Source organism: Anthonomus grandis, chromosome 4 (genome assembly GCF_022605725.1).
Source record: "Anthonomus grandis grandis chromosome 4, icAntGran1.3, whole genome shotgun sequence".
In the NCBI taxonomy this organism is placed as follows: Eukaryota; Metazoa; Arthropoda; class Insecta; order Coleoptera; family Curculionidae; genus Anthonomus; species Anthonomus grandis.
Window position 1 is genome coordinate 11,308,659 of NC_065549.1, and position 27,690 is coordinate 11,336,348.

At 32.6% G+C, this 27,690-nt stretch overlaps 4 protein-coding genes across 4 annotated transcripts; 3 read left to right on the forward strand and 1 right to left on the reverse strand.

The window, feature by feature from the left end:
• The first annotated feature begins 1,930 nt into the window (after nucleotides 1-1,930).
• LOC126735731 (copper chaperone for superoxide dismutase-like) lies at nucleotides 1,931-16,361 on the forward strand. The gene is made up of 4 exons (XM_050439818.1): nucleotides 1,931-2,289; nucleotides 9,163-9,339; nucleotides 9,390-9,565; nucleotides 16,124-16,361. Exons 1-4 carry the CDS (start codon nucleotides 2,085-2,087, stop codon nucleotides 16,265-16,267), a joined length of 702 nt encoding a protein of 233 aa, XP_050295775.1. The 5' UTR covers nucleotides 1,931-2,084; the 3' UTR covers nucleotides 16,268-16,361.
• Nucleotides 6,552-9,149, forward strand: LOC126735730 (uncharacterized). Its single transcript, XM_050439815.1, has 2 exons — nucleotides 6,552-6,895; nucleotides 7,099-9,149. The coding sequence occupies exons 1-2, from the start codon at nucleotides 6,832-6,834 to the stop codon at nucleotides 7,758-7,760; spliced, it is 726 nt and encodes a 241-aa protein (XP_050295772.1). The 5' UTR covers nucleotides 6,552-6,831; the 3' UTR covers nucleotides 7,761-9,149.
• On the reverse strand, nucleotides 9,644-11,011 carry LOC126735724 (DALR anticodon-binding domain-containing protein 3). The gene has a single exon (XM_050439810.1). It carries the CDS (start codon nucleotides 10,911-10,913, stop codon nucleotides 9,645-9,647), a length of 1,269 nt encoding a protein of 422 aa, XP_050295767.1. The 5' UTR covers nucleotides 10,914-11,011; the 3' UTR covers nucleotide 9,644.
• Nucleotides 11,117-12,769, forward strand: LOC126735723 (WASH complex subunit 1). The gene has a single exon (XM_050439809.1). It carries the CDS (start codon nucleotides 11,218-11,220, stop codon nucleotides 12,562-12,564), a length of 1,347 nt encoding a protein of 448 aa, XP_050295766.1. The 5' UTR covers nucleotides 11,117-11,217; the 3' UTR covers nucleotides 12,565-12,769.
• Nucleotides 16,362-27,690: the final 11,329 nt, after the last annotated feature.

Consider the following 27,690-nt stretch of genomic DNA (forward strand, 5'->3'; position numbering starts at 1 on the left):
ACACATTCAGGACATTGTTAATCGGAGCTACAGAATGCTGGGTTTGTCATTAGGAACGCACATAGCTTTAATAATATCTTTAGTCTTAAAATTTTGTATTTTTCTTATGTGAGATCAATACTGGAATATGCTTCTTCTGTGTGGTCACCATTTTATATGAATCAGATACATGAACTAGAAAATGTTCAGCGTAAATTCTTAAAGTTCCTTTCATATAAATGTGACGGAGTGTACCCAGAAATTGGTTTTTCACATCAACGCCTACTAGAAAGGTACTCCTTTAGTAGTCTTGAGGAGAGGCGAAAATCTGCTGATCTGAAATTTTTATTTAAACTTCTTAATAATAAAATTGATTCGCCAGACTTATTACGACATGTAAATCTTCATGTGCCCCGCATATCATCTAGAAATTCTGACACATTTTACCTATCTAGACCTAGAACGAATATTTGTAAATATTCTCCAATGCGTAGAGCATGTGGCACTTTTAATTCTGTTCAGGATCAGTGTGACATATTCAACTGCAGTTTGTCCGAAATTAAAAGAGTGCGCTTTTCCTAGATAGTAGACATAAACAAAATTATTTTTTATTCAAGTATTGTATAATATTGTAGGAAACTATTGCTATTAATAATGTATTCTTTTTTTTTCTCTAGTTTTGGATTGTAATTTGTATAATATTGTATTTTTTTCCCCCACTCAAGAATTGGAATTTTTTCTGTGGAGTGGTGTAATTAAAAATAAAATAAAATAAAATTAAGAATTAATTCGGCCATTAAATTATTTCCATAATTTTCATTATTTTTAAATAATTCTCTTCTCCACCAGCGCTTTTTTTTCTTTGTTTTTGATGAGCACTAATTATAATAAAAGCTGCAGTAATTCCAGCGGCTTCCAAGCAGTCCATATTATTTACCAAATGTTTTATTGTTGCTATAATATTCAAATTTACATTTGGACGCGACACATCTAGTGCAACATGTTGCCGGATGCAAGCCGTCAATGTTGCAAAGTTGTATGTTTCTGGCGATGTTTCTTGGTCTGGACATACCTTAAAGCATTTTGATTTATTAAGCCCCAGTCTGTTCATATTGCAGCAATGGAAAATCATGTCGAGCTCTTTCTGGAAACTCTGTGCATTATCAGCAGAAGTAGTAGATCGGAAAACTTATGTATATCATCTGCATTTATCAGGATAAAGAAAGAACTTAAGAACATGTTGCGCAACAAACACATTTTTGCCCCAATAAAACCTATACCTCCGACGCCCTTTGTCACTTGTTGCGCTACATATGTAGCGTGCGACACAAAGCAGATGGTGTTAGGTTGCTTGTCTAACAGGTTTTATTTATCATTTTTAACTGAAAGTTACTATACTAATTAATAAAGTATCCTAAATTCTCATTGATGATATCCTAAATATATTTGAGGAGGGCATTCTGAGAATGTCGATTTCGTAGATGCAATTTTTTACCGCTAGAAAAATATCGGAAATGAGTAACCCGTTAAAAGGTGAAAATGATTATTTTAATTATTTTCTTATTATCTTAAATAATAACCAGAATCTTTAGTTTATGTTTATAAGTTATTTTTATTTTAATTGGTTTTGTACATACAAATTTTATGTTTTTGTTTTCTCAGTATTATTATCCTAAATAAATGTTCTTTGTTAAATAAAAACATGTAGTTTTTTATTATCGATTTTTGTTATAGCAACACCAAATACAGCAGTAGTCTATACCTAAATATTAATCAAAACAACACAGTAATCATAATAACGAATACTTCAAATGATTACTTAATAGCCGAGTAACGAGTAATCGAAATTAATGAAAATCATCTGTAGTAGTCTATTAAAACATCTCTGTAGTCTTTCTATAGCTTTAATGGTCTAAGTACACAAAATATATTGAAACTTGTCCTTGTAAAATGTAAGGTTAGGGTTTTGTTTACCTTTTTTGTATAAATTATTATTTATATCCTATATCAATGTTTTTTAATTTTACTCAATCTCTCTAAGTTTATTAGTTGCTTTCAGTTAATTTTTAAGTACCTACATAGTTTCGCATCTACGTAAAACAAAAATGACCTCCACAAAAATCGAATTTTTAGTCCAAATGACTTGCGAATCCTGTGTGAATGCAGTAAAAAACAGCCTCAATGGTGTACCGGAGGTAAAAAGTGTAGAAGTAGACCTCTCGAAAGGTTCAGTGGTTGTTGAGAGCACATTACCCACCCTAGAGATTCAGAAAAGGCTTGAAACTACCGGCAAACCAGTTGCTATTAAAGGTAAAATCTCAGTCGCAGTTTGCAATTCCTTGATAATACTAGAATTGGGATTTCATGTTAAAATTTCCAAGCCTAGAAAAAGTTCTATACCTACTTGTATGAATGATAGATAATGCATTTAATTTTCACTAATTTGGCAGTGCTTAGCACCTTAACAAATTAATTGAAACCCAGTAGACTAATTTTGACTGGGTCATGTCAATCTTTGTTTTACTTTTATTGGTTGCTTTTGCTTTATATTTTGTATTGAAAAATGTAAACTTATGTATAAAATTATAAACAAAAAATTAAAATATAATAGAACTATAATAATTGGATTGAATAGCCCAATGTACTCTGCATGTAAAACATTTAATAGGCTACATAATAATTTGAGAAATATTCAAAATTTTAAAACTTTTGTAATAAAACTAAAAAGATACTTTTCTATTTAATCAGATTAATTGTCTGGCTACTTTTTCAAAAATTTATTTATAGTAATCTACTTACAATTTTTTTTTTTAAATTTGTATATACCTAACTATGATTTTTGTGTACACTCTTTTTAATTGTTATTCTTATTTCTCGAGACCAGCGCTATATGATTAGAGATTTAATATAAAAATTTGTATGTAATATAAAAGTGTTTTCAAAAAAATGTATGTGACAAATTCAAGAATTTCTATCTGTAATATTTTACAAGTTTTCACAATATTGCTATTTAAAAAAAGAAAGACCAAGACTATTTTGAAAATTGTGTAAAAAAAATATACAAGTAAAATGTAAGTTTTTTCCAGGATCTTTACAGAAAATTCCTTTAATATGAGAATATTTGTTTAGTTTTAATTAAAGCAGGATGAAAATCTATAGCACTATTTTTTAACTTACAAATCTCATTCCGTCCTCATTAAAGTGTTGGAAACAAATGGTGTATGGGGACCAGTTTTTAAGGATTGTCTTATAAATCATACTCAATTTGTATGATTAAAATAAACAATAAATTAACCTTTCAAAAATTATCGAACATGACATCCCCCAAAGGCACTATTCTCGAGCCAATTTTGTTTATTCTCTATAGAAATATGTTTTGTAATCTTGATGTGGGTGGAAAAATTATAACCTGTGTTGGTGACACTAGAATAATTTTTCCAGAAAAAAACTTAGCAGAGGGTGAGTCAAAAAGTCAAATTTGGTTCTAAAAAAAAATTAAAAACTATCTTGATACATTTAAATTAAGTTTAAATATTGCCAAAACATTTTATGTAGCCTTTTCACTTACAACAGCAAGTATATCACATTTGAACTATATTAAAATAATTGATACTGATTCAATAAAAGGCATATAAAATATTTAGGTATCATAGATATCAATCTAATGTGGAATCAACATATGTATTACTTATACCACAGTCTAACATCTATAATACATCTATATACTTTGCTTATACCACCAAAAAAATGTTTGGAACAACAAAATGTTTAATTCAATTCAAAGAGTACTTTATTGGCCAAGAAAAGAAATCTATTTATATAATGTATGCAATATCAATGTATGTTCTGCTGTACCTCAGGGTGGACACTGCTCACCATTGCTCTTTAACATTTTCATTAATGATATAGCTACATGTTTTGAAAATAGTGCCTTTTTATTGTTTGCAGATGACCTGAAATTTTATAGAGTAATCCAGACTCCCAAAGACCAAATTTTGTTACAGAATGACCTGAATAGGCTAATTGATTGGTGTGTCAACAATAAAATCTTAAAATCTTATTCTTAAACATAAAGAAATGTAATTATATTAGTTTTCACAAAAGAAGTAAAAAAGTTGTAACATCATACAATATAGAGGGAAGCCCTGTTCAGTATTCTGATACAATCAAGGATCTTGGCATTTATTTTGACGATCATTTAAATTTTAATATACATATAAATAATATAGTGGTTAGGTCCTCCAGGGTTCTGGGTTTTGTTCTGCGTAACTGTAGAGACCTGTAAGAGAGTGTACATGTCTTTGGTGGTTTCTTTATTGGAGTATGGCTCAATGATATGGTCCCCCTATTACATGAACAGCTGTCTGGCCCTTGAAAGGATTCAGAATAAGTTTTTAAGATTTTGTCTATTTAAATTAAATTTGGAAATACCAAACGATCATGTTTATGATGATGCACGGGAAGTGCTGGCTATGACAACATTGAGAGAAAGACGTATTCGTGGTGATTTAACCTTTGTATTTAAGCTTCTTAATGGTCTGATTGTATGCCCCAACCTTCTCGGTAGAATTAGCTTCAATGTCCCCTCAAGACTCTTAAGACGAAATCGACTATTTGCTTTGCCTTTTCACAGTACCAACTATGCCACTCACTCCCCTATCGAAAGAACCTTAAATATTATCAACCATGAGGATATTACATTTTCCTTATACATTCCGTTTTCCATTATATATTATACATTTTCCATCCCTCGTAAATCAAGAATCTTTTTATAAAAGTCGTTTTTGATATTGTTAGGGGTAAGTTGAGAGCCTGGCGAGTCACACATTGAGGAGTTTGACCTCTCTTGATTCTTAAAGATAAGACATGAGCTTTTCAAAATATAAATAGATAGGTATGCATGTTAATATCCTTTGATTTACGAGCTAATAATGGTTTAGGAGCCTGCAATATTCTTTCTGTTTTATATTAAGAATTGATCTAATTTATTTTTTTTGTAAAAAAATTTATAAATTTTATTTGTCATGACAATTTTTAAACAGAAAACAACTTGATTCTAGTGTGCAGGTCTCTTGCTTAAATATGGTGTGTTGGATTGGGGTGGCATGTATAATGTAATATGGAACAGTTAAAAAAAACCAAAACTGTACCCTACTACCATGTTTAATTATGTGCATTTTAATAGTAAATTTAGTTGCAGCATAATATCACATAAATAATCCTACTACAGGTAGATCAAGACAACTATATAACAGCACTTTTTGTAAAATGTGCTTCCATATAGTTGGCTTGTTTTGTGTCATGTATAACCTAATAAAAACATATTTGCTTAACAGAAAACAGTATGTTAAATTAAAAGAAACAAATAGCGAATGGCTTTCTAGAGCATGTGATGTGCCATTCATTCTTGGACCATTGTTATACCCTTTATACGCCTTAAATCTTCAATGTACTAATCTCGAAGCAATATGTTTTACTCTACAAAGGAATAGATGTATATGCTCTAAATAATTTTATTAATACCTCAAGTGGCCGTTTGAATATGAATAAATTAAAAGTCAATATCAATAAAACTAAATATATAATTTTTAAGCAAAAAAATATAATGAAAGAGTCATGTATAAAATATTTAGGATTAAATGTGGATGAAAATTTGAGTTGGTCACATCACATAATAAAAATTTCAGAAATTCTAAAAATTGTGCCAATGCTGTCTGCTTTATTTAGGAGTAGGCGTTATTTGTCAAAAAAAGTAAATTTAATATTTATAATGCGTTCTTTTTAACCCACTTCAGATATATTTTGCTAGTCTTGGGTATGTGTGCTGAATCAAATTTTCATGTAGCACAAATATTACAAAACAAAATTCATACAAAACTAAACTTAAAATGGTTACAGGAAAGATTAGAAATTGAATAATGTAAAAGGGTATATAAAATTCTTAATGGTTAACAAAAAAGTAAAATAAATATTAGGTTTAACTATGATGTTCTTAATTACCATACAAGATTTCATAGTTCTATCAATCAAGTTCAAGGCCAAGTATTAGCACTAATATAGGTTTAAGTAATCCAATTAAAACATTTACCAAATTGCCAAATTATACAGAAGAAATAAATAATTATAATGGTTTTGTTAAAAAATTAATATTGATTACTAGTTTTAGAACTATGCAGTAACTTAAAGAATTTTGTATTTTGTTATTCTCAAGGCCAGTGTTTAGTTTAAAACACTAATTTGAGTTTTTATTTTATATTTAAGTTTATTGTATCAATTTTGTTTCAATTAATAACATTTTGTCAATTATTTGGGACCTAAACTTTATAATTTTTTACCTTAGAATATTAGGAACCTAGAGAAATTGGAAAACTTTGTAAGAAAAAATTTTTGGAAGTTTTTCAAAAATAATTTAAATATATACTTGGCTACTTATGCATGAAATAACATTATCTTGCTTATGCGACAGAAGAGTGATTATTACCATATAAAATTGCACTTGATTAATAGTTTTAGGAATAAATCGTTAAGTGTTTTTTAGACATATATACTATTGTTTAGTTTATTACATTACATTCCTTTTTTGCTAAAATGTCTTCATTTTTATATTTTCTGGTAATAAAATGAATGATTAGTGGAAAACATATGAAAGATTGAATGAGTGGGGAGAATATATCTTTAATTTATATTTATTAATATCCTCCTGGGACCTAGCGTCCATTTAAATGGACATGCCAGTTTTATGTTTCCAGTTTCGTTAATTTATTATTTAAGCAGCTTAGACCTCGCGTCCACTACGTTGGACACTTCGGTGCTGCCGCCCAGTTCGATTCGGTCGACTTTAATTGTGCACATATGCTGGGAATCAGTTGTTTGTTTTCTATTGTGATGGCGGCTGCACGTGGTTCTCGTTATAATGGTATGTAGCCTATTTTTTAACGTTTTGTAATGATTTTTGTGAAAGTTTTTATTTGCAAATGTTTAATAGACAAATTTAAATAACATTACAATAATAAAAAAATTAAATAAGTGTTGTATTACCCTAAGTTATTCGCGTCCATTTAAATGGACATTGGGTCTATCTTATGCACGTTTTAAATTAACTCATAAAATTTATTTTAGGAATATTTAGCAATCAAAGAGTCCTTCGGCCAGGGGAAGATGACGAAAAATTGGAGCAAATACTAAAAATCATTGAAAATGACGACACTGACATTAAAATTTCTGATGATGAAGAAGAAATTCAAACTATGGATAATTTAATGGGGAGAGAAGAAGAAATAATTAATGAAGAACTAGTAAGCAGCAGTGAGGAGGAAGAAGAAGAAGATAGAATTCCTCTTAGTGTCCTGAGAGAAAACTTAAAAATGGCCAAGCAATCTGTGGATCCTTTAAAGCGAAAGTCTTGGAGAAGGGATGATACTTTTGCACCTCCAAATTTTGAAGGCCCCTCTAGTGAATGCAGCGCAGAGCTCCGGTATGATTGGACTGCAAAATCGTATTTAGCCATGTACTTTGAAGATGAGTTATTCCAAAAAGTGTGTGATTGCACAAATGCAAGGTACGTTGAACTTAAAGGAGTATCTCTTAATGAGATTAAAATTTTTTTTGGAATAGTTTGTTTGATGTCCTGTCTAAAATATCCCAAAATCAGAATGTACTGGGCAGAAACCACTAAAGTTTCAGCTATTGCAGATACAATGACTCGAGATAGATTTTTTGCTATAAGAAGTAACCTTAAAATCGTCATTGATGGCAGCATCGCTGAAGACACGCAGGTCTGACAAATTTTGGAAAGTACGTCCTATTATAAAAGCAGTATGGCAGGAGTGTTTGCAGCTACCTAGAGAGAAAGTGGTTGCTGTAGATGAACAGATGATCCCATTTACAGGGACTTGTAAAATGAAGCAGTTCGTTAGAGGAAAGCCAAATCCAGAGGGCTTGAAAAATTTTGTTGTTGCTGCCCCTGATGGTCTTGTCGTAGACTCTGAATTATATCAAGGAAAAGATACTTTTCCAGATGATTCTGTAAAACGACTTGGTGTTGGACCTTCTGCTGTTGTTCGCCTTGGAAGGATATTATTTCCTGGAAGTCATGTGTACTGCGATAGATATTTCACGACAATACCACTTCTCGAATATCTTCGTCAGCAAGAGAAATATTGTACTGGAACCTTTATGAAATCTCGTGTACCAGCGGCAGCAAATTTAACTTCGGAAAAAATTATGGCCAAGATAGGTAGAGGCAGCTCGGAACAAATTGTAAGACAAGATGGCGAAATAGTAGTTGTACAATGGTATGATCTGAAATCTGTACTTTTGGCATCCACTGCTCTAGGAATTCAACCTAGCGATGAGTGTAAAAGGTGGTCTAAGAAAGACTCTAAATACATTCAGGTTAAAAGACCTTACGTTGTTGCTAAATACAACGATTGTATGAGAGGAATAGACTTGATAGACCGAATAAAGCTATTACAGAATTCGAGCCAGATCAAAAAAATGGACTGTAAGGGTCATTTTCCATTTCTTTGATCTAGCAATGGCTAACTCATGGATTTTTTATCGAAGAGATAAAAAAATATTTAAAATCCCTCCACGCAAAATACAACAATATTTAGATTTTAAAATCGAAATTGCCACTGAACTTTTGACAAATACACCCAACCCACAAAGTGAATCCCAAGAAAACATCCGAGGTGTAGGTACTAGAAGAAATCCTGAGGAAAATATCTTTGTCGATTCACCGTCATCGTCATTAGGCACCGAAAGAAAACGGAAACAACACTTTCCAGAAATTGCCACAGACTTAAAAAATTCGGTTAGATGTAAAAATGACTCTTGTGCCAAAAAAACCGTTTTTCTGTAATACATGCAACACATTTTTGTGCATTACTGGCAACAGAAACTGTTTCATGGAGTTCCATAGCAAATAAATTTAAGTTTACATTTATTTTCTGCGTTTTCATAGGTTTAGACTGAAATGTTATTAAAAAAAAATATATATATTGGGAATTTTTGTTTAATGAGGTTCAATGTATCTGTCAAAGTAAGAAAAAAAAATAAAAAAAGTTATTAGTAAACAATGTTTATTTATGTATTTTTTATTATATTTAAAAGCCTCACAACCCTAACTTAACAAAAACATGTCCGGGTCCCAGGAGGATATACTATTTTTGTCTTTCTTAGGCTATGAAGGTAGTGTAGCAGCAGTTTCCATACTTGAGGCAGGAAATGAAAAAGTCAAAGGGGTTGTGAGGTTTGTCCAAGCAACCCCAACAACTTGCATCATTGATGGAACTATTGATGGCCTTAATCCAGGAAATCATTCCATAGAGGTGCATGAATGTGGAAATCTATCAGAAGGTACTCAATATACTTCTAAATATTACTGGGCAAATTGTTTTCATTTAAAGGTTGTAATAGTGTGGGCAAAATATACTGCCCTGAAGGATGGAATAATACTGAGAAAAAGTATGGAAAATTAGGGGAAGTAGTAGCAGAGAGAAATGGAAGAGCCGAATTTAGAATGGAAAATAATGTGCTGAAACTGTCTGATGTTATTGGAAGGTCATTTGTTGTATCATCACAGGTAAGGAATTATTAAATATATGTTCATTTAGAAGATTATAGCTGAAAGTATGTAGTTTGGTGAAAATTTAAAAGCATATTTACATCTCTGTAATAGGTTCTATATTTAATATTTGTAAGGCATTATGAAAAACAACTTGTAAAGCTTTTAACAAATAAATTCTTGAATGAATAACTGGAATCATATGGTCCCTTGCATCAGTCAAAATCCTCACTCTCCTATAATAAACACTAAAAACTGATGACAATCCTGATAAATAAGTTATCAAGTTTTGGGTATTTACTATTCCTTTCTCTATAGTCCTTATGCAATTTCTAATCGTAAATGGATATTGAACAATGTAAACATATAAAAGTTCCCACTCTTCTGGCTGGCTAAGTAAAGAAAAATCAATGTTATTCAAATCTACTAACATGGGATACACATTTTTCTTCACTTTGCTATCAAACTCTTTTAAAAGTATATTGAGTCTAGCACAATTGTAAAAAATAAAAGCAGAACCTTTGTTTGCCCCACTAAGATCATTCAAGCTGACTTTAACTGGTTTGTGGGGCTTATTAGTGAGCAATTCTATAGTCACTGAAGCCCTGCCTAATTTCGAAAAAAAATCATGATATTCTGTTGATGATTTTATGTTCATTCTGTATTTGTGTTGAGCCATCATTTGCATATCAGATACTCTTTTTTTAAAGAAATCTGATGCTTTGCTTTCAGTGTTTTTTGAGCCATTTTCAGATATTACCGGACCACAAAGAATTGTCGATCTGTTGGAGTTTGCTTTATGAGTTTCAGTTATCTCAATTTCAATGATTTCTGAAGCATTTGGGTCTGTGGTAAGGCTTAATAGGTTGGTTAAGACGTTTTTTAGGATTTGAAGTCTAAGGGTGGTTATATCAAGGTTCTCTTCATTTTCTAGTATTTCTCTTGAAGCTAAAGTAATTTGTTTGGAAAATTGTGTCCATTCAGGATAGTTATTACCCTGCTCAAGCACTTGCTTTATGCCTAAACTGATTAGATATGGTCGTTGAATGAACAAATGGGCACAAGATTTTATCACTTTGTAGCTCTTGATTTTCACATTAGAAACTTCATTAAAGTGGTTCACTATAGTCTCTAAAGCTTCATTAACATCTTTTTTATTTAAGCGGTATTCAAAAATTGTCTCTGAAGGATCTTTAATTTGTCTTTTAACCAAATGATACCAATTTTTCAAGGGAATTGGAAAACTTACATCCCCAAGTTCTTCTAGGTAACGGGTGTGCATTTTTACCAGAGTTTCGTCATCTTTTGGTACTTGATTTATTAGAATATCATAAAATTCATCTATAAAAGATTTTAGAATATACATTTTGCTGCCTATTCAGCCTTTTATTTAAATGAAATTGAAAAGAGAAATTATAATAAACAAAGAAGTTTTATAACCTCACACATTTTCTAACCTCTAAATAGAGTTAATTAATGGGGTTTTCCATTTGTCCCATTCAATGCATTCCTGTTGTATGGACAGATGACAGCTAGACTTGTCATTCTTGACATTTAACAGGTGTCCGACTCATCAGCTGATTTTTGTTGTTTTTTTAGTTTAATTTAAACAAACATTTGTTACAAAACTGTTAAACTCAAAACGTTTTTTATGTTTTCTACTATAAAAGATGAACGAGGCCTACAAAATTCAAATTATACCTCACAATTTGAGCAAAGAAGAGACCGTTGTGCAAATGGTTGAGATTCTTGATCATTTGAATGATATCACCCAAGATATTTTATCTAAGGTGAGCAAAAGGCTGGACGAAAACGCCCATAAACTTTCCGGCATAACAGAACGCATACAAACAGCTGCAACTAAAGTAGAAAAACTGAAAGGCGATAAAAAGGCGAAAACTGTTTTTTCAAGTAGCAAGTATCCTGCAATGGACGTGTGTCGAGACTATGTTTCTATATTTAATGAGCCTACAAAAGTGGAAAGAAAGATGTATAAAGTAAAACATAGCAAATATGTATCTACTTATGAACCGTTATCAAAATTACAGTTTTACCATGTCAGGGTAACTGATTCAAAGCCTAAAACTACACCACACGGTTTGGGAGATATTCCTTCAGACACCAAATGTATAAATGACCTTTTATTATTCAATACTGGCAAAAATATTTATAAAGACTTTAAGCCAGAAGATTCATTAAAAGGGAGACTTACAACAAGCAACAAAGAAAATACCACTTCAGAACTTGGTGCTGCACCTGTATCGATTAGTCAACGTTCTTCTGTACAGCAAACTGTAAAATACAATTATTTCTACACTCCTAAAAATGAGGAATTACCTGCCTTGGATGTGCCTTGGGATTTGCCAGATTTGCCTGGTATAGCCAATGATGTTAGATATGAAAATGACATGCTGGTGACAAGTATTGCTCCTTCTGCTATAAATGACAGTTTAGAGACACTGGAAGGGCTCAAGTTGCCAAGTATTGAGGAAACTAAGCATGAGACTGACCATCCAGTGCCCCCTGATCCTCCACAAGATATTGTAGAGCCACCTCCACCTCCTCCTGTGCATCTATTAACTCAGCAAGCTGAGATAACTGAACCCAAGAAGACTGAAGATTTACCAGATAATATGACACCTATTGTGGAAAAACAAGAAGAACCTACACCCATAAAAGTAGCTGTTACTGTTGATCCTAGGGCCAGTTTAATGGATGCAATAAGAAAAGCAGGAGGTTCCAAAAATGCCAAATTAAAGAAAATCAATGAAGAACCTGCAATAGCTGGATCAAAAACTGCTGCCCCATCAGGGGATCTAATGGCTGATTTGCATAATAAACTGATGATGAGAAGAAAAGGAATCTCAGGTGTCAAAAGTGAGGACAATCAAGTGGGAATGAGTACAGCAAATTCAGCATTTGCTAGGTTAAGTTCTATTATACCTCCTCCAGTTAAAAGTAATGAGGAGGAAAGTGCTGTGTCCGAGGACGATAATGATGATTGGAATGAAGATTAGTTGCCTTATATCAGTAGGGTTAAAATCTTAACTTATCATTCCACTACAGTTCATTCAAGATTATACAATTAATTCGGCATCCTGCATTTTTCAATAAAATTCTTGTCTGTACAGACTACTTAACAGCTTTAAAAATAAATATATTTATAATAAGATGTAAAATATTTTATATTTCTTTAATAAATGTTGATTTACTATTTGCCAATGATGTATTGTTATTTATCAATTTAATTTCCTACTTAACATAAGATATTGATAAATATTTATATATTCCAGAAAATTAATAAATATTATAAAGCAGCTCTAATGAGCATCAATGTCAAAACAGAATGATATGAATTAAATAAATTGTTAATAATGTATAATGCAAATGGTATTTAACTAGCTTCTCTATGGATACAGAACAAGTTTGCATATGAAGTTATATTATTTCCATTTATCTTAGTAAATAATTTAATTAGTTATTGACTAACACACTAATTATTAAATTAATGTATACAAAGCTTTACAATGAAAATCCAAGTTCTTACTTGTCCACTTAGATATTGGCTTATTGAATTTGAATGGCCTAATTAATTCTTACTTTTAAAAATTAGTTAAATCTTCAAGGGGGTTGTCTACAATTTTTATGGTCAAAATTTTCCATTTCTGCTAAAAAAACTTGAAACACTAGTATTGAGTCTGCTAGTAAATGAAAATGGGAGAGTGGTAACCTTTTAGGCTGACGTGTATTCGGACACAATGGACGAACCCAAGAGAAAAAAAATGAAAATGGAATATTTATCTAATTATTAAACTAAAAAAAAGTAATGATGGCAGTAGCTTAGAATAGAGTGAATTTAAGGACGCATCTTTCTAATGTAAAAAGCCCTATTTAACCCCAAGAATATGCTCCTCGAATATTTGTTTTTATTTCTAGAACACTCTTTATAGACACCCTGCAATTATCATAAGAATTACCCTGAAAAGGTACTCCATAATCAATTCATTCATGGTTGCTTATTACTGCCAAGGAATAACTAATTTCGGTTAACATGCTGTTTTTCTGATTATATGGTGAAAATATAACTTTTATTAAATATTGATGAATACTTCATGTATTGATTGACCCAAGATGAGGTTTATGTATGATGTGATAGACCCTAAAGTCCTATGACCTACCTAAGGAATTATCTAATCCGCAAGAAATTAACAATTATTTTTGCAGTTTTTTGCAAACAGTGTCACCTGACTGTGAAAATCAAATTAAATTTTTTAATAGCAATTTTTATAATTTAAATAATTGTTTAAAAATAGAATTTGCTACAATTGAGCAGATAAGTCATATTATTAATAAGGAATTACACTCTAATGCATATGGTGGAGATGGCATATCGGCAAGAATGCTAAAATATTGTAGCCCATTTGTTGATAAATATATTACTAACCTCATAAACTACTGTCTAGAAAAGCAATATTTTCCTCGTCTTTGGCGTACTGCAATCGGTAGGCCTATTCCAAAGACATCCGACGCTAAGGACTTTTCCGACCTTAGAATAGTCAATATTTTGCCAACGTTTTCAAAAGTTTTTGAAAAATTTGTTTATAAACAAATATACCAATATGTATGTGAAAAAAATATAATTCCAAACTATCAGTGTGGGTTTAGAAAAAACTATTCAACGGCGACTGCCTTAGCTACAGTAATCAGTGATATAATTGAGGCCTATGATAAAGGTGATAACGTTATTTTAGCTCTTTTAGACTTTTCAAAAGCGTTTGACACCATTGATCATAAATTATTAATAGCTAAATTAAAATATTACGGCTTTCATTATTCGCTGATTAATTTAATATTTTCCTACCTAAAAGACAGGTTTCAGTGTGTCTCGTGCAATGATAGGGTGTCTGATTCTATCTCCATTTTATCTGGTGTTCCTCAGGGTAGCGTGTTGGGTCCTTTACTTTTTTGGTATATACTTCTAGTATTTTGCAGTCAATAAAACATTGTAAACGCCAAGCCTATGCTGACGATACACAATTTTATTTTAATTTTAATTCTGCTGATGTTTTATTGGCAAATATATTAATTAATGAAGATCTAAAAATTGTAAGTGAACTCTCAGCACAACATAATTTAAAATTGAATGCCTCAAAATCTTTATTACTAATATTTGACTATATAATATATTGAATCTATGTGAATCACTAGTGTTGTCAAATTTTAATTACTGCGATTTTATCTATGGACCATGCTTGGATATCAACACAAAGAATAGAATCCAGAAAGTTCAAAATACTTGCGCTAGACTTATATTTGGCTTAAGAAAGTATGATCGTATTAGTGCTAAAATTGAGGAGTTGGGATGGTTAAGGATGGAAGATCGTAGAGCCCTTCATGTGGGTAACTTTCTATACAAATTAATGACATGCCCCAATGCTTTTTATTCATTAAAAGATAAATTTGTTTTAAGAACTTTCGTACATTCACGAGTCCTACGTATTTCAAGTTCATTTACTATTCCTCGTCATCGAACGGCCTTATTTAAACGAAGCTTTGTATATAACAGTATTAAATTATATAATAGGATTCCTGACAGGTTAAGATCTTTAACATATACCAAGTTTAAACATGCGTTTAAAGTTTTTATTATAAACCAGGAATTATAAAAGGTGAATGCATCAGTTATTAAATTATTATGCTGTTAAATTTTTTTTATGCGTTACAATGATTATTATTATTGTTTAAAAATGATAATATTATCTTTTGTCTAAAACTTGTAATATTTAGACACTATTAGTTTTTTTTTTAAATTATTTTGGGTACTTTTAGGTCATTACTTTAATTTTGCTAGCCAAACACAATGTATTTTTGTTTTATCTCTTTTAAGTGTAAATCTTAATTTTCTTTTGTTAATAGTGTATTCTATGGTGCTTCAGTGGTTAAGTATGAATAGCTACTGCAGCTAGACTTCGCCACTGCTTGCAGCTATACCACTAAAATATTAAATTAATGTTTTATACTACTTACTTATGTATTTTGTGGTATCTAATAAAAGACGATTTATTATTATTATTATTATTATTATTATCAACCCCATCTCGAGTCTATAACTGAGAAAGTTCTTGTGAGGTACAACGTGTACTTGTTCTTATATGAAAGAAATGCTCTCTGTTTTTCTTAATTTGATCGGAAACTAATTTCACAACCAAACATCTGTAATTTGATTTAAGAGCTCCTACATTTTAAAATCTTAGACTATATTTCTTTAATACCAAACGTTCTATAAATAATTCTAAAGGAATATTCCTTAAGCCTTGGAATATTCGAACAATGATAGAACTTTGGTGGCGTGTTCCCTGAACTATCTGTTTTTTCAGGGTTAGTCATGTTATGAGTACGAAAGCCAATAATCCATACAATAAGGTATTCCTAAAAGATATAAATATTCTACTGATTTAATGTGAATTAAATAACTTAGCTCATAACTGACTAATACATACCTATATAATATAGCAGTTTAGAGATGCTTCCCAAGATATTTTAAATACAAATGAAACAATCTTTATTATTTTACAGCTAGATGGATGCTATACCCCAGTTTCCTGTGGGATCATTGCCAGATCAGCTGGACTATTCCAGAACCCAAAAACCATTTGTGCTTGCGATGGAACAACTATTTGGGACGAGGTGTCAAAACCTAATTCAAAGTCTAGTTTGTAAGTTTTAAAATAGGGTGAAGGGGTTGTGGAAAAGGGTATGTAAAAATGTGTATTTTATATAATAAACAATAATAAAAGTTGTATAATAATAAAAAGGTATATATTTTGCAGCAAACCCCTTGATGGATCACTGCTGCGGTGACTCCCCGATCATTTATTTATTATTCCATTGAAATTCATAGTTGAACAGTTGTGGCTTTCGGCAACGGTCCCGCCGCACTCGTTCATGGATAATCGTTTGATTTATAGACGCATTTATGCACTTGTTATGAACCCGGCATGATCAAATTAACTTCTACTCCGCGCCCCACACGGGACGCTTTTGTATCAGGGCAACCGGGCTTAAGTGTGGCTCAAACGCGTGCTTTACAAATCGTCCCCCTTTTATTTGTTTGCAGTATTAAATTATTATGGGGCATTTATTAGAGTTTTGGGAATATTTGAGCATCTGGTTAGGTGGTTTTTGGGTGGTCCCTCTATCAACTATTTGAGAATATTATACGCACCTATAAGTTAAATCCAGTAGTACCCTTTTGGTTGTACTTAAAGGGTGGTCTTTATTGAGAGAACCGTTTTCATGAACTGGTGCCACTTTTTCATCAAAGTTGTAATGTTGCCAAAGCAATCTTTTTACAATAAGGTAATCATCTAATAAAAGTCTTTTTTATTGAATTTTATTGAAGAAAAGAAGTAAATACCTGTGATACCAATCATGCACAATTTTTTAACGAGATCTGTTAATAAAGAGTTTTCTGCTATTCCGTAAGCTTCTTCCACATTCTCACAAAGGCACTTAATTTAATTTTTAGGACCAAAGGTTTTTAATATGTTACCAGTGCTATTGAAAATGAAAATGTATGTATATGTAAAATATCTCTGTATGGATAAGGGCCAAATATCAGCTGATTTCCTCTTAGATTCCTTTATTATTCTAATATTTTCTTAATTTAATAATAATAATAATAACGTTTATTAATCCACATCTTTACTTCGAAGTAAAAAGAGAATTATAAACAAAGTAATGATATTCGATTAAAAGGCAGGTTTTACCGTCCCAACATAGTTGAGGGCTGTTGTAGCCTATCAAAATGAATAAAATAAATTTGAAATAAATAATTAAAACTTAAATAATATTTACTAAAATTCAAATTTACAACCATCAAGAGCCAACTAACATAAATGCCTTAAAATGCAAATCAAATGTTAACAAAAAAATATATCTATACATTAATACCTGCATTACTAGAGCATGAGCCTTTTTATTTCGGAAACCATTAGTGGATAGCGAGAGATCAGCTATATCGATGGCCTAGGCCCAATACCTCGTATCAACATTCAACATTTTAACAACTTTTCAGGAGAGTTAAAAAACTGTATTTTTTTCTTATTACAAGACACTCCTATGCAATTTTTATTTACCTAGCTAAAAATCGTATTTGTTAGACAACTTTATTTACAAAAATGTTTTACATTAGTTTTTTTAGCTATGCGGTTTGATACGTGGTATTGCTTATTGAATCACATATTGATAAGTGCTATTTGCCCAAGAATACAATAAAAATAAAATGCAACAGATTGAACTTGATCGGAAAAGTCAATTTTATATCCTATGGTGCTATCAGAATAATAATGTAGTTCTCTTAGATTATTGACAGTGGGATCATCGATACACTGTCTTAATGTACTGGTCTTATGCTTCTGTACCGCATGAGATTTTTATTAGCGTAGTTTTTAAATATTTCATGTGTCAACATTTCTGCAATTTTGGTAATGTAATCATATGGTAATGAAATTTCTTTATTTTTTAATTTTCTCTCTATCAGGGTATGGACAGCATCCCACTCCATTTGGGGTGCCCGGGTTCCAGATATTTTTGTGCCACAGGTTTTTTGTTTTTAACAGAATATTGCAGTAGTGCATTAAAAAGTACCACATTCCGATTCTGGTAGCCGCATCCATCACTCCAAAATATCACTGGCAAATCGTCTTGACAATACTTTTCCGAATGATTAATAATAATTGTAGTAAATATGAAAGAACATAGATCCCCCTCAACTTCACTCAAGTAACTTATAAAAGCACCAATAACTTAAAACCTTTTGTTTATCTTCCTGACACTTTTCTTGGTATATTTTATATAAGTTTGCCTTTGACTGAAAATGTTATTCAAGATATTGACTTTGTAGAATTTTTTCTGCAATAGTGTGCAGGCATTTTGGGAAGTTCTTTAAAAAAAAATTTTAAAATATTTTGATTGTTCCTTCAATCCAATTTTCTTTTCTGTTTTAAGTCGGGGAGCATCCTTTAAGGCTTTTCTAGTTTTTTTTGAAAACATCGGCAGCAAGAATAATATCATTTTCATTGCAAATTTTTTTTGCACCAGTTAGAAACCGCTTTGTTCACTCCTAGTGTAGATAAAAATGTTTTTTTGCAAACTTGTTTTTTTCTGTACCAACTTGTAAGAAATAGTAGTATGTTAAACTGCGTCTGGAATTTTCAACATACTTTCTTTCAGTAGATTTAATATTTATAAGCGCAATGACATATATCTTTCTTTGGTCCTAGTTCATTCTTTTCCAAAAGCTGGAAAAAATTTGGTATCGTTCTTCTTCAGATATTGAGCTCCAAAATTTAGTTTTGTATTTCAAACACTTGGACGATGTTCACCTCGCACTGCTCTTTGTTTGTTTTGAAAAATTTGACATACCCTACGTATTTATCTCCAGCCATGCTCTTCATTTTGGTTTTTTCTTTTGACCATTCGTCCTGATTAGATTTTCTTCGACTTTTTTTTTCTTGTTTATCTTCATATATGGCAGTATCGCTTTCATCGCTATGCCGTTCATTCAAACCCGGCTCTTGTTCTTCTATATCTGAACTAAGGTTTTCTTCATTAAAAGTGCCTTCAGAATTGCCTCGGACATCTTCTTCATAAGGAACAAAATCATCTCCTTTATTTGTTCGATTGTAATTTTTAGGTATTTCTTCATTTATTATAGCTTTTTCTTTTTCATCAGGCTTTTCAAAAATGATTTTATGTTGTTTTCTATAGAATAAGACTGAACATTCTCTAAAACCTGTAGCTTCTGATAACTCAATTCACCAATATTTTACGGTAAAATATTATCAATATTTTCTTTATTTTCAAAGAGAAAACTGTATTGTATTTGTTTCTTCCGCAATGCATTCTGTTAATAAATCTGATGAAGATTCTTAGTTATTAAAATTGTCTGTATCATCTTTTAGAGGTTGTGTGTTTTCGCGTGCTAACAGAACCAAACGTTTACCCTTGGATGTCATGGTGGAAGACTAAAAAAAAATTCTATTAGAAGTTTTTTAACCCCAAGGGTTCTTGGCCTTGGACCAACAAAATCAAATCAGCTATATTATCGCATAAATAATGCAAAATTACAAAAATTTATATAAAATTGTAATACCCTGTATTAACAAAAGCAACTTTAAACGTAATTTTAACCGGCTTTGATTTTGATATTGGACAAAATTATTACAAAAACATATAAAAAAACAAACCTAATGCGTTTTACAGATAAACTAAACCGAAACTTACCTTTGTTTTCCACAAGAAAACCAAAAAATCACTAGAGCAAAAACCACCTATCCTACTGGCCGTGTAAATCAACCAACTCGCGTTGATACCTGTTATTGCAGACACCGATTTCCCGCGTTCATTTTGCAAGTAGTGCGTTAAGCTTTTGATAGATTGCGCACAATGTTCCACCTAATATCAGAAACATAATAACTCGATTTACCTAAAATTGATGATACGAGGTATTGGGCCTAGGCCATCGAGATGTTTGTTCACTATGGATGCAATATTATAAGAAAATGGGAAATGTCTATGAGATGATTATTTCTAAAAGCGGCTTAATGTATGTTAGCTCTAAATACTACTTTGTTAAACAGATAGAGTAGCCATTAATTCTTTAGTATCTTGTAGCAAAGAACGATGTAATGTAAATCTCACTGATATTATATTAAGCCAATGAAGATCCTTTATTTTATGTGACACTCCAGAGGCTTGCCTATATCAAAAATAAATCTGATACACGCATTTTGCAATTTTTGCAGAAGTTTTCTATCCTCGTGATCTAGGCAAGAGCCATAAACCGTCTCACTGAAATCAATATGCGCTAAAACAAAAGAGTCACAGAGCCCTTGTTTTACCTGGGTACCTAAAACATGGAGATTTGGGTACAAAGCCTTTAACATCGAATAAATTTTTTGCAATTTTGATGTTACATGGTAGGAGAATCTTAAGTCAGTATCAATATACAGATGCCTACGTGTGTCCTGAAAAATAAACAGGCTCATTAATTTTTATGGAGAGTTTATCTAAAAGATGTTGCCTCGAGGTTATTTTAGTAAACAACATTACCACAGACTTCTTAGAGTTCATCTGCAAACAATGTTTTAATGTGGTACTCCCATAATAACACCTAGTTTCATATTAGTAAAACATATTAATATAGAATAATTTTTAATTAATTTTAACCCGTTAATTGTATTTTATAATGTTAGGTATGTAGTGGCTCGACATTACAATAATAATGCTTACATTTTGGGTTGCAAAAAATGTCTCATACTAGGGGCATTAATATTGTGTAAATTTTCCAGAGAAGCTACTTGTAACTTTTGGACCCTATCATTATTTATTGTATACTTTAGTAATACCTTAGAAAAAAATGTACTATTGTATTCTATTCTAAACCTACAGGAATATCTTATTGGAAAGTGTCCACTGACATTAAAGTCCAAATTCTCACAATAACTATGAAAGAAAACCCAGGATGCTGAAAAATATTCTATAAAAATGGTGGTTTGCGCGTAGATTACCCACTAGGAAATAATGCTAAAATTCTCTCTAGTCACAGAGAACCAAGGAATGGGGATTTTATGAGTTTTAACTATTTTCAGGAAGGGCTTAGACGGGCAAGAGGTGTTAACTCGCTTGACTGTTTGACTGTGAAGAGGCGTCATCGGTGTTCTCTAACATTATATACCAGGCAGTAGCATTGTTTATACCAGTAAAATGATATAACAGCTCTAATTTTCCCAAATACTTTAGTGCTGAACTCAGATATCTTATATTATTGAGAAAAAAGTAGCTCATAGATCTTTTGTGCAACCCAGATTTTAGGAAGATTATGCTCATTTCTCTAACCCGCGTGACTAATAGTGATTATAAGTTATAGTTGAATAATAAGTAGATCAAAATGCTTTTGAAAACCCTCGCAGTATTCGGAGATTTGTTATTGAATACAAAAGGTCATTTGATCTCCTTGAATGGATGTTTTATGGTGGTAGAATGGCTGATGAAGGTCTGTCTGATTTATTTGTTTATATTTTTAATCATTGTCTGATTTATTTGCTGAGTTGTTCAACTCTGTTTATGTACAAGATAATAATGCTCAGATACCTGATTGTGAAATTGCCAAAAAATGTGATATTGCGATAAGATGTATTAAGGTTTCTGATGTTTAAAAACAAATGTTACAAATTCGTGCATAGAGCACACCAAACGCTGGAGATGCAACAAGGTAAGTATAAAGCTTCATTCTGAATATGGCGAATTTCGCTAATTTTTAACAGTCAATTATTATTTCGCACATTCGCATATTTTACCCATACTTATAAAAGCGAAATTCGTCTACGCGAAAAAGCGGATATTCGCAAAAAAATTTAAACAATTTCAACTATTTTGCGAATTTCTTCTGCCAGCTGTCATTAATTGTAATTTTTTTCTTTGTTATGTTATGATTTGTTTGTGTTATTATAACCTATAGAAACCTATACAACCACTCCAAGAGATTTGGAAAAGTGATTAAAATGGAAAAGTAAGATAAAAAATTAATTAATAATTAATTACATTTAATAACCTATAGAAATAGGATATTACAGCCTGGATATAAAGATTCTCTTCTGTTTGTGTTATGCGAGTTTCATTCCAAAACCTTAATACAATTTAATCTACGACCAGTTTAAAATTAATGTTGATAAACGCATCATTTTATTCATATACATTTAAAAAAATTACATAATAATATCTTAGTAAATAATAATTATAGTAAAGATGAGCATTCATCACTAAATTACCTTTATATAAGTGCAACAAAGTGCAAATAGCTAACAGTAAGAGTAAGAACACAACACAAAACATCAATAAATAATAATCCTTAGGTTATTGGTTTGTGGTTTTAATCGCTTCTGCTACGAGGCAATCTGCCAGCATGATTTGAAGATTCGGGAAAGCTGTCGGGTATGTACCCTGTTCCCCGAATCGATATTTTCACAATTTTTAATACTGAAATGCACGGTGACGCCTCCCCTACGATGCATCCGGCATCATCCTGCCTGGCTACCGGCATGAATAGATTCAGCTACCACAGAAAAGGGTCTAGGAAGGGTTCCAAAGGATAGGAAAGGAAAGAACGACCACGTGTTGACGGTGCAGGATGACGCGGAAGTGGGCTTGATACTTTCACTAAATGTACTTCTTAAAGGCACGTTATATCCAACGGCAAGGGGTAGGAAGGGAATCCGAAGGATAAGAAAGGAATAGAGCGACCACGTGTTGACTGGGTGAAGGATGACGCGGAAGTGGGATCCTTATGTTATATTTCCCATGATAAACCACATCACAGAAAAGATGAAATTTCCCGCCGCAAAAATTTTTAAATCAGGATTTGACACATTCTGACAAAAATCCGCGGAATTCGCCCTAGTTAGAATGAAGCTTTAGATAGTAGATGCTGGCAATGGCGTCTTCCGTTTGTACGTCCAGTGCAAAGTATTTATAAACTTCAACATTTGTGAATGATTCCTGAGTTTCCTCTCTTTCTTTCTCTCTCTCAACTGACTGAAAGAAATATATAATTATTGACTAATTCCAGGCAGTTTAGGTAGTCATTTTTTCTTACTCCTCGCTGAAATTTCCAGAGGATAGAAAAGAAAAAGTCTCTTCTGCCTCTCTAGCGTTAGTTCTAACTTTCTCTTCTCAAGTGCCTGGAGGAAATATACAATTATTGACTAATGAAAGGTACTAATTCACCCAATTCATTTTTCTTGGACAAGAACCACATTTTCATCTTGTCTAAATTCAGAAACGGTTATCCCATTCCACAAGGCTGGAGCATTGGATGATTCTTCCAACTTTCGTCCCGTCGCTGTTGTCTACGCTGTCGAGAAATAAAAATCGAGTCACTTTTTTTTAAATCCAACAATATCTGATCAACATTTAATTTGCTTCTGTACAATTCAAGCCATATTCAATTTCTTTTCTGAGATATATTTCCAGATAAATTGTGGTGGTGCTTCTATGGCAGTTTTTTTTGACTTGTCAAAAGCATTTGACTGTGTCTGTGCGAAATTCTCAAGCTTTATCACTATGGTTTTCTGAGCTTTTTTATGGCATTTACATCATCAGGGTCTGCGTGTTCTGAGTTCCATCGTATTATCCTTGGGGTTCCATAATGTTCTGTTTTGGGACTACACCTTTATTCTCCTGTACAAAAATCATCTTATCCATCGGAATGTTTAGGGAAAATCTACTCTGTTTGCAGATAATACGACGTTTCTCTGGCAAACTTGTTTTCTCTGCAGTCTACAATATCTGCTACTAATCCGACCTCGAGGCAGTAAGTTATTGATTTTAATCAAACTTGCTACCATCTAAATCTTTAGAAAACACAATTATTGTGCCTTAAGTTTGTACTTAACTATGTGCCTATTTGTAAATCGATTATATCTAAAATTTTCCAGTTACCAGTTCTTTTATACCAACTATTATTTTTCATTTCTTAAGCTCTTTAATGCCTAGGACGTGCTCTCTACAACATGAATAAAACCAAAATAGAGATATTCTAAAGAGGAATCAAGTGTATAATGATGAAGACAGATGCACAATGGCCATAAACTTTTCCTCCTAACCGTCCCTATTGTCTCTAAAATCCTCTTAATAATGATCGCCGAGGCGAGGGAGCGCCGAGAAGTGACTGAAATTACATGCAAAACCCCAGAAATAAGTTTGGAAAATTATTTACGCCAAAGAGTGTACCTTCAGAGGCCCTTTGTGCTACCACAGTAAAAGGTAGGATAATATTTTGTGAATTCATTCAAACGTTATTCACCGACGATTTGCTTTTCGACTTCAAAGGGGAGGTTTTTCTTGTATGAGGGAGATTTAAAAAGTTAATTAAAACTGTTTTCCCTTGTGCGGAAAATGGGGAAAAGGCGCTTTTCTCTTGATTGCGTGCCTTTGTTAAACATTGTAGGTGTGCGGATTTTTATGCATGTTTGTAACCTACAATATCGTCAAATTAAAGAAACTGGTTCTTAGTTTAAAAATAAAAAAAAGCTTTATAATTGTTATCAATGTTCTTGATATAAAGCATTTATGAAGTGTCACTAGATAGTAAATTATCTATAATATTTAGAAATATAATATAATTACTATATTATTTAGAAATATTTCAGATTGGCTATACCATTCTCTGGTAGCACCAAAGTTTCCATACCAATGAGTTTGAAAACTTCTTGAACTCAAAAAATGTTTAAAAATGTATCCAGAGGATATTCAAAAAATGTCCTATGAATATTCTTACAGCACTATTTAAAGTTTGTCCAAAGAATATTCGGCTTGGAACGTAAAGCCGTCGCCAAAATGGAGAAATGATGTTATTTAACCCTAGATTGCATTATAGACAAAAATTTCCCCAAATTTGACAATCTACTGGTTGGCAAATGACATGGACAAATGAAATCAAATTTTATAGAAAAAACAATATAATATTTTGACAATTGACAAAAGTGACAATTGACATTGTGAAGGAATGACATTCAGATAAAACTTTCTAGCGAGAATTTTTATATAACTTTCTCGGTTGGAAGACTGGATTTTCATTGGAGAATATTTATAGATAGTATTTTAAATGTTAGTTGAGATTGTTTCATATGGATTATGTTATAACATTTTCTTAAAATTATCTGAATTAAATATTTTAAGTCGGATTTTATTATGTAATAAAATATTTAACAATTAACAGTAATAATAATTGAGATTGTTGACAATTGACAGCAGTGACAAATGACGTCAAAAATTGATAGATGAACAATTTCTATGCATTTTTATTGGTTAAAAATTTTGCTCAGTGGTATTTTAAATGTTAATAAAAAATTTAATTTTTTGAAGTATTTAAAATATTTTATCAATATTATAATAATGATCGAATTGGTTAATAATTAAATATTATTATTATTATTTTTATGGTAAACACAAGCACAAGAGGAAAGTCCTATGTCACTCTTGGAGTGGTGCTTGCGCGAATATATTTGTGGGCATTTATCTTGAATCGCTGTAGGTTGTATGCGTCGGGAAATATGTGAGATGGAAGCCCGTTCCACAAAGAAGATGTTCTCCAGATGAATGATTCCGATACAGCGACGTCCTTGGGGTAGGCAGGTGGACTCGATGTTGATGAACCGGAACTGCTAGACGCGTCCTTCTTGCCGGAACAGCCCTGGGTGGAATCAGGCCTGCCAGCTCAGAGGAGCACTTACCGTGATAATAACGGTAGAATAAACAGAGATCAGCCACTTTTCTCCTGTGCTCCAGACTATCCAGACTCTTTGTCAGTTCTGGTTTGTCGATAAGACGAATAGCTCTCTTCTGTATAGCATCCAGCAGGTTTAACCAGCTCCGGGCCACCAAGTGTTCATCGTAAATACTGCAGCCTGCGTTTTTTTAGCGTTAAAATTGACCAAATTGTTATCGCCCCACTCCAAGATTGTTCTAATATCGTTGTTGGTTGAAGCTACTTGTTGCTGCCTAAGATTCTGAGAACTTGCGGCTGTCGTTGGTTTAGCGGACTTAAATGTGGAAATAAGTGTGCTATCGTCCGCAAAGCTGTAGATTGGATTGACAGTGGTTCCTAGCAAATCGTTGATATATATCAAGAAAAGGGTGGGGGATAGAATGCATCCTTAATAAGTTAATATTAAATTATATATTAAGTTAATATTAAATTTGTCGGAGAAGTATCCATCGACGGCTACTTGGATTGTTCGTTGTTCAAGAAAACTTTTGATCCAATTCAATAATGAGTTTTGTATGCCCATTGAGGAGAGCTTGGTTAGTAGTCCCTCATGTCACACTCTGTCAAATGCCTTGGAAATGTCAAGAAGCGACTGAGCGGGACTCGCCGTGCTTCTCCATGGCCTCCGTCCACAAGTGTGTGACGTAGGCCAGAAGATCTAGTGCAATCGGGCGGTAATTGGAGGGCATCGTCTTCTTACCCTTTTTGGGTACAGCTTGCACTCGAGCAGTTTTCCAGCTTGTTGGAAATTGGCCCTGCTTATACGATGCCGTGATTAGTCTACATAAGGGAGGAGTTAATTCGTCTGCACAACGTTTTAGTATTGGGGCTGGAATTCCATCGGGTCCAGAAGCTTTGTTGGTGTCTACGCTTTTAAGAATTTTATTAATAATTCATTGGGGAAACGAAATTTCTCCCATCGATGAATTCACCCTTGGCAAATATGGTGGTGTTTTGCCTTGCGAGTGCAGAGTAGAATTGGACGCGAAGAGTTTACCCAGTAAGTTGGCTTTTTCCCTTGCTGTTACCGCGATAGAACCATCATCTGCTGTTAGGGTTGGCAAGGCCGACTTGCAAATCCTTGCAAATCCTTGACTAACGGCTTTCGATACCGACCAGAAAGATCTTGTTCCATTTGGGCAGTTTAGCAGCTTGTTTTTGATCCTGTTGTTGTGACTCTCTTTGCATTCATCAATAATTCGCTTGCAGCTATTTCTGGAGGCTAAAAAGTTCCTCCGATTTTCGATGGAAGGATGTTGACGCCATTTGCGATATGCTGCGTTTTTAGTGTTTACTTTTTTTTTGCAATTCAGGTTGAACCATTGCTTGTTGTTTGATCCGCATTTAGTAGAAAAAGGGATATAAGCTTCCATTTCTGCCAAGATCGTCTTTGTAATTTGGTTTGCACATTCTGAGATGTTATTGGTTCTAAAGCAGACTTCTTTCCAAGGGAATGAGCGATAAAATTCCCGAAGATGGTTCCACTCTGCTGATTTATAGTGCCATACCTTCCGCGGCATCGAAGGATCCTGCGTTTTAACCTCCAACTGGCAAGAGACTGTTATCAATTTGTGGTCCGATGTTCCTAGGGGGGCATGTACTGATACAGTGTACGAGTCAGGGTCTGAAGCCAAGACAAGATCTAGGAGACTCGCGAACTCGCCGTCTCGATCGGGGATTCTGGTAGGTTCCTCCACAAGCTGCGTAAGCCCGCATATGGTGGCAAATAGCTCAGCTTCTCGACCCTCATCGACGTTCTTGTTGCCGAAACGCAGCCAGTTGATATTGTGAACGTTAAAATCACCCATGACGA

Coding starts and splice junctions, on each gene's coding strand:
- LOC126735731 (XM_050439818.1), top strand. CDS start 2,085: ATGACCTCCACAAAAATCGAATTTTTAGTCCAAATGACTTGCGAATCC. Junction 2,290..9,162: donor CAAACCAGTTGCTATTAAAG/GTAAAATCTCAG, acceptor TGTCTTTCTTAG/GCTATGAAGGTAGTGTAGCA. Junction 9,566..16,123: donor CATTTGTTGTATCATCACAG/GTAAGGAATTAT, acceptor ATTATTTTACAG/CTAGATGGATGCTATACCCC.
- LOC126735723 (XM_050439809.1), top strand. CDS start 11,218: ATGAACGAGGCCTACAAAATTCAAATTATACCTCACAATTTGAGCAAA.
- LOC126735724 (XM_050439810.1), bottom strand. CDS start 10,913: ATGTATATTCTAAAATCTTTTATAGATGAATTTTATGATATTCTAATA.
- LOC126735730 (XM_050439815.1), top strand. CDS start 6,832: ATGCTGGGAATCAGTTGTTTGTTTTCTATTGTGATGGCGGCTGCACGT. Junction 6,896..7,098: donor ACGTGGTTCTCGTTATAATG/GTATGTAGCCTA, acceptor AATTTATTTTAG/GAATATTTAGCAATCAAAGA.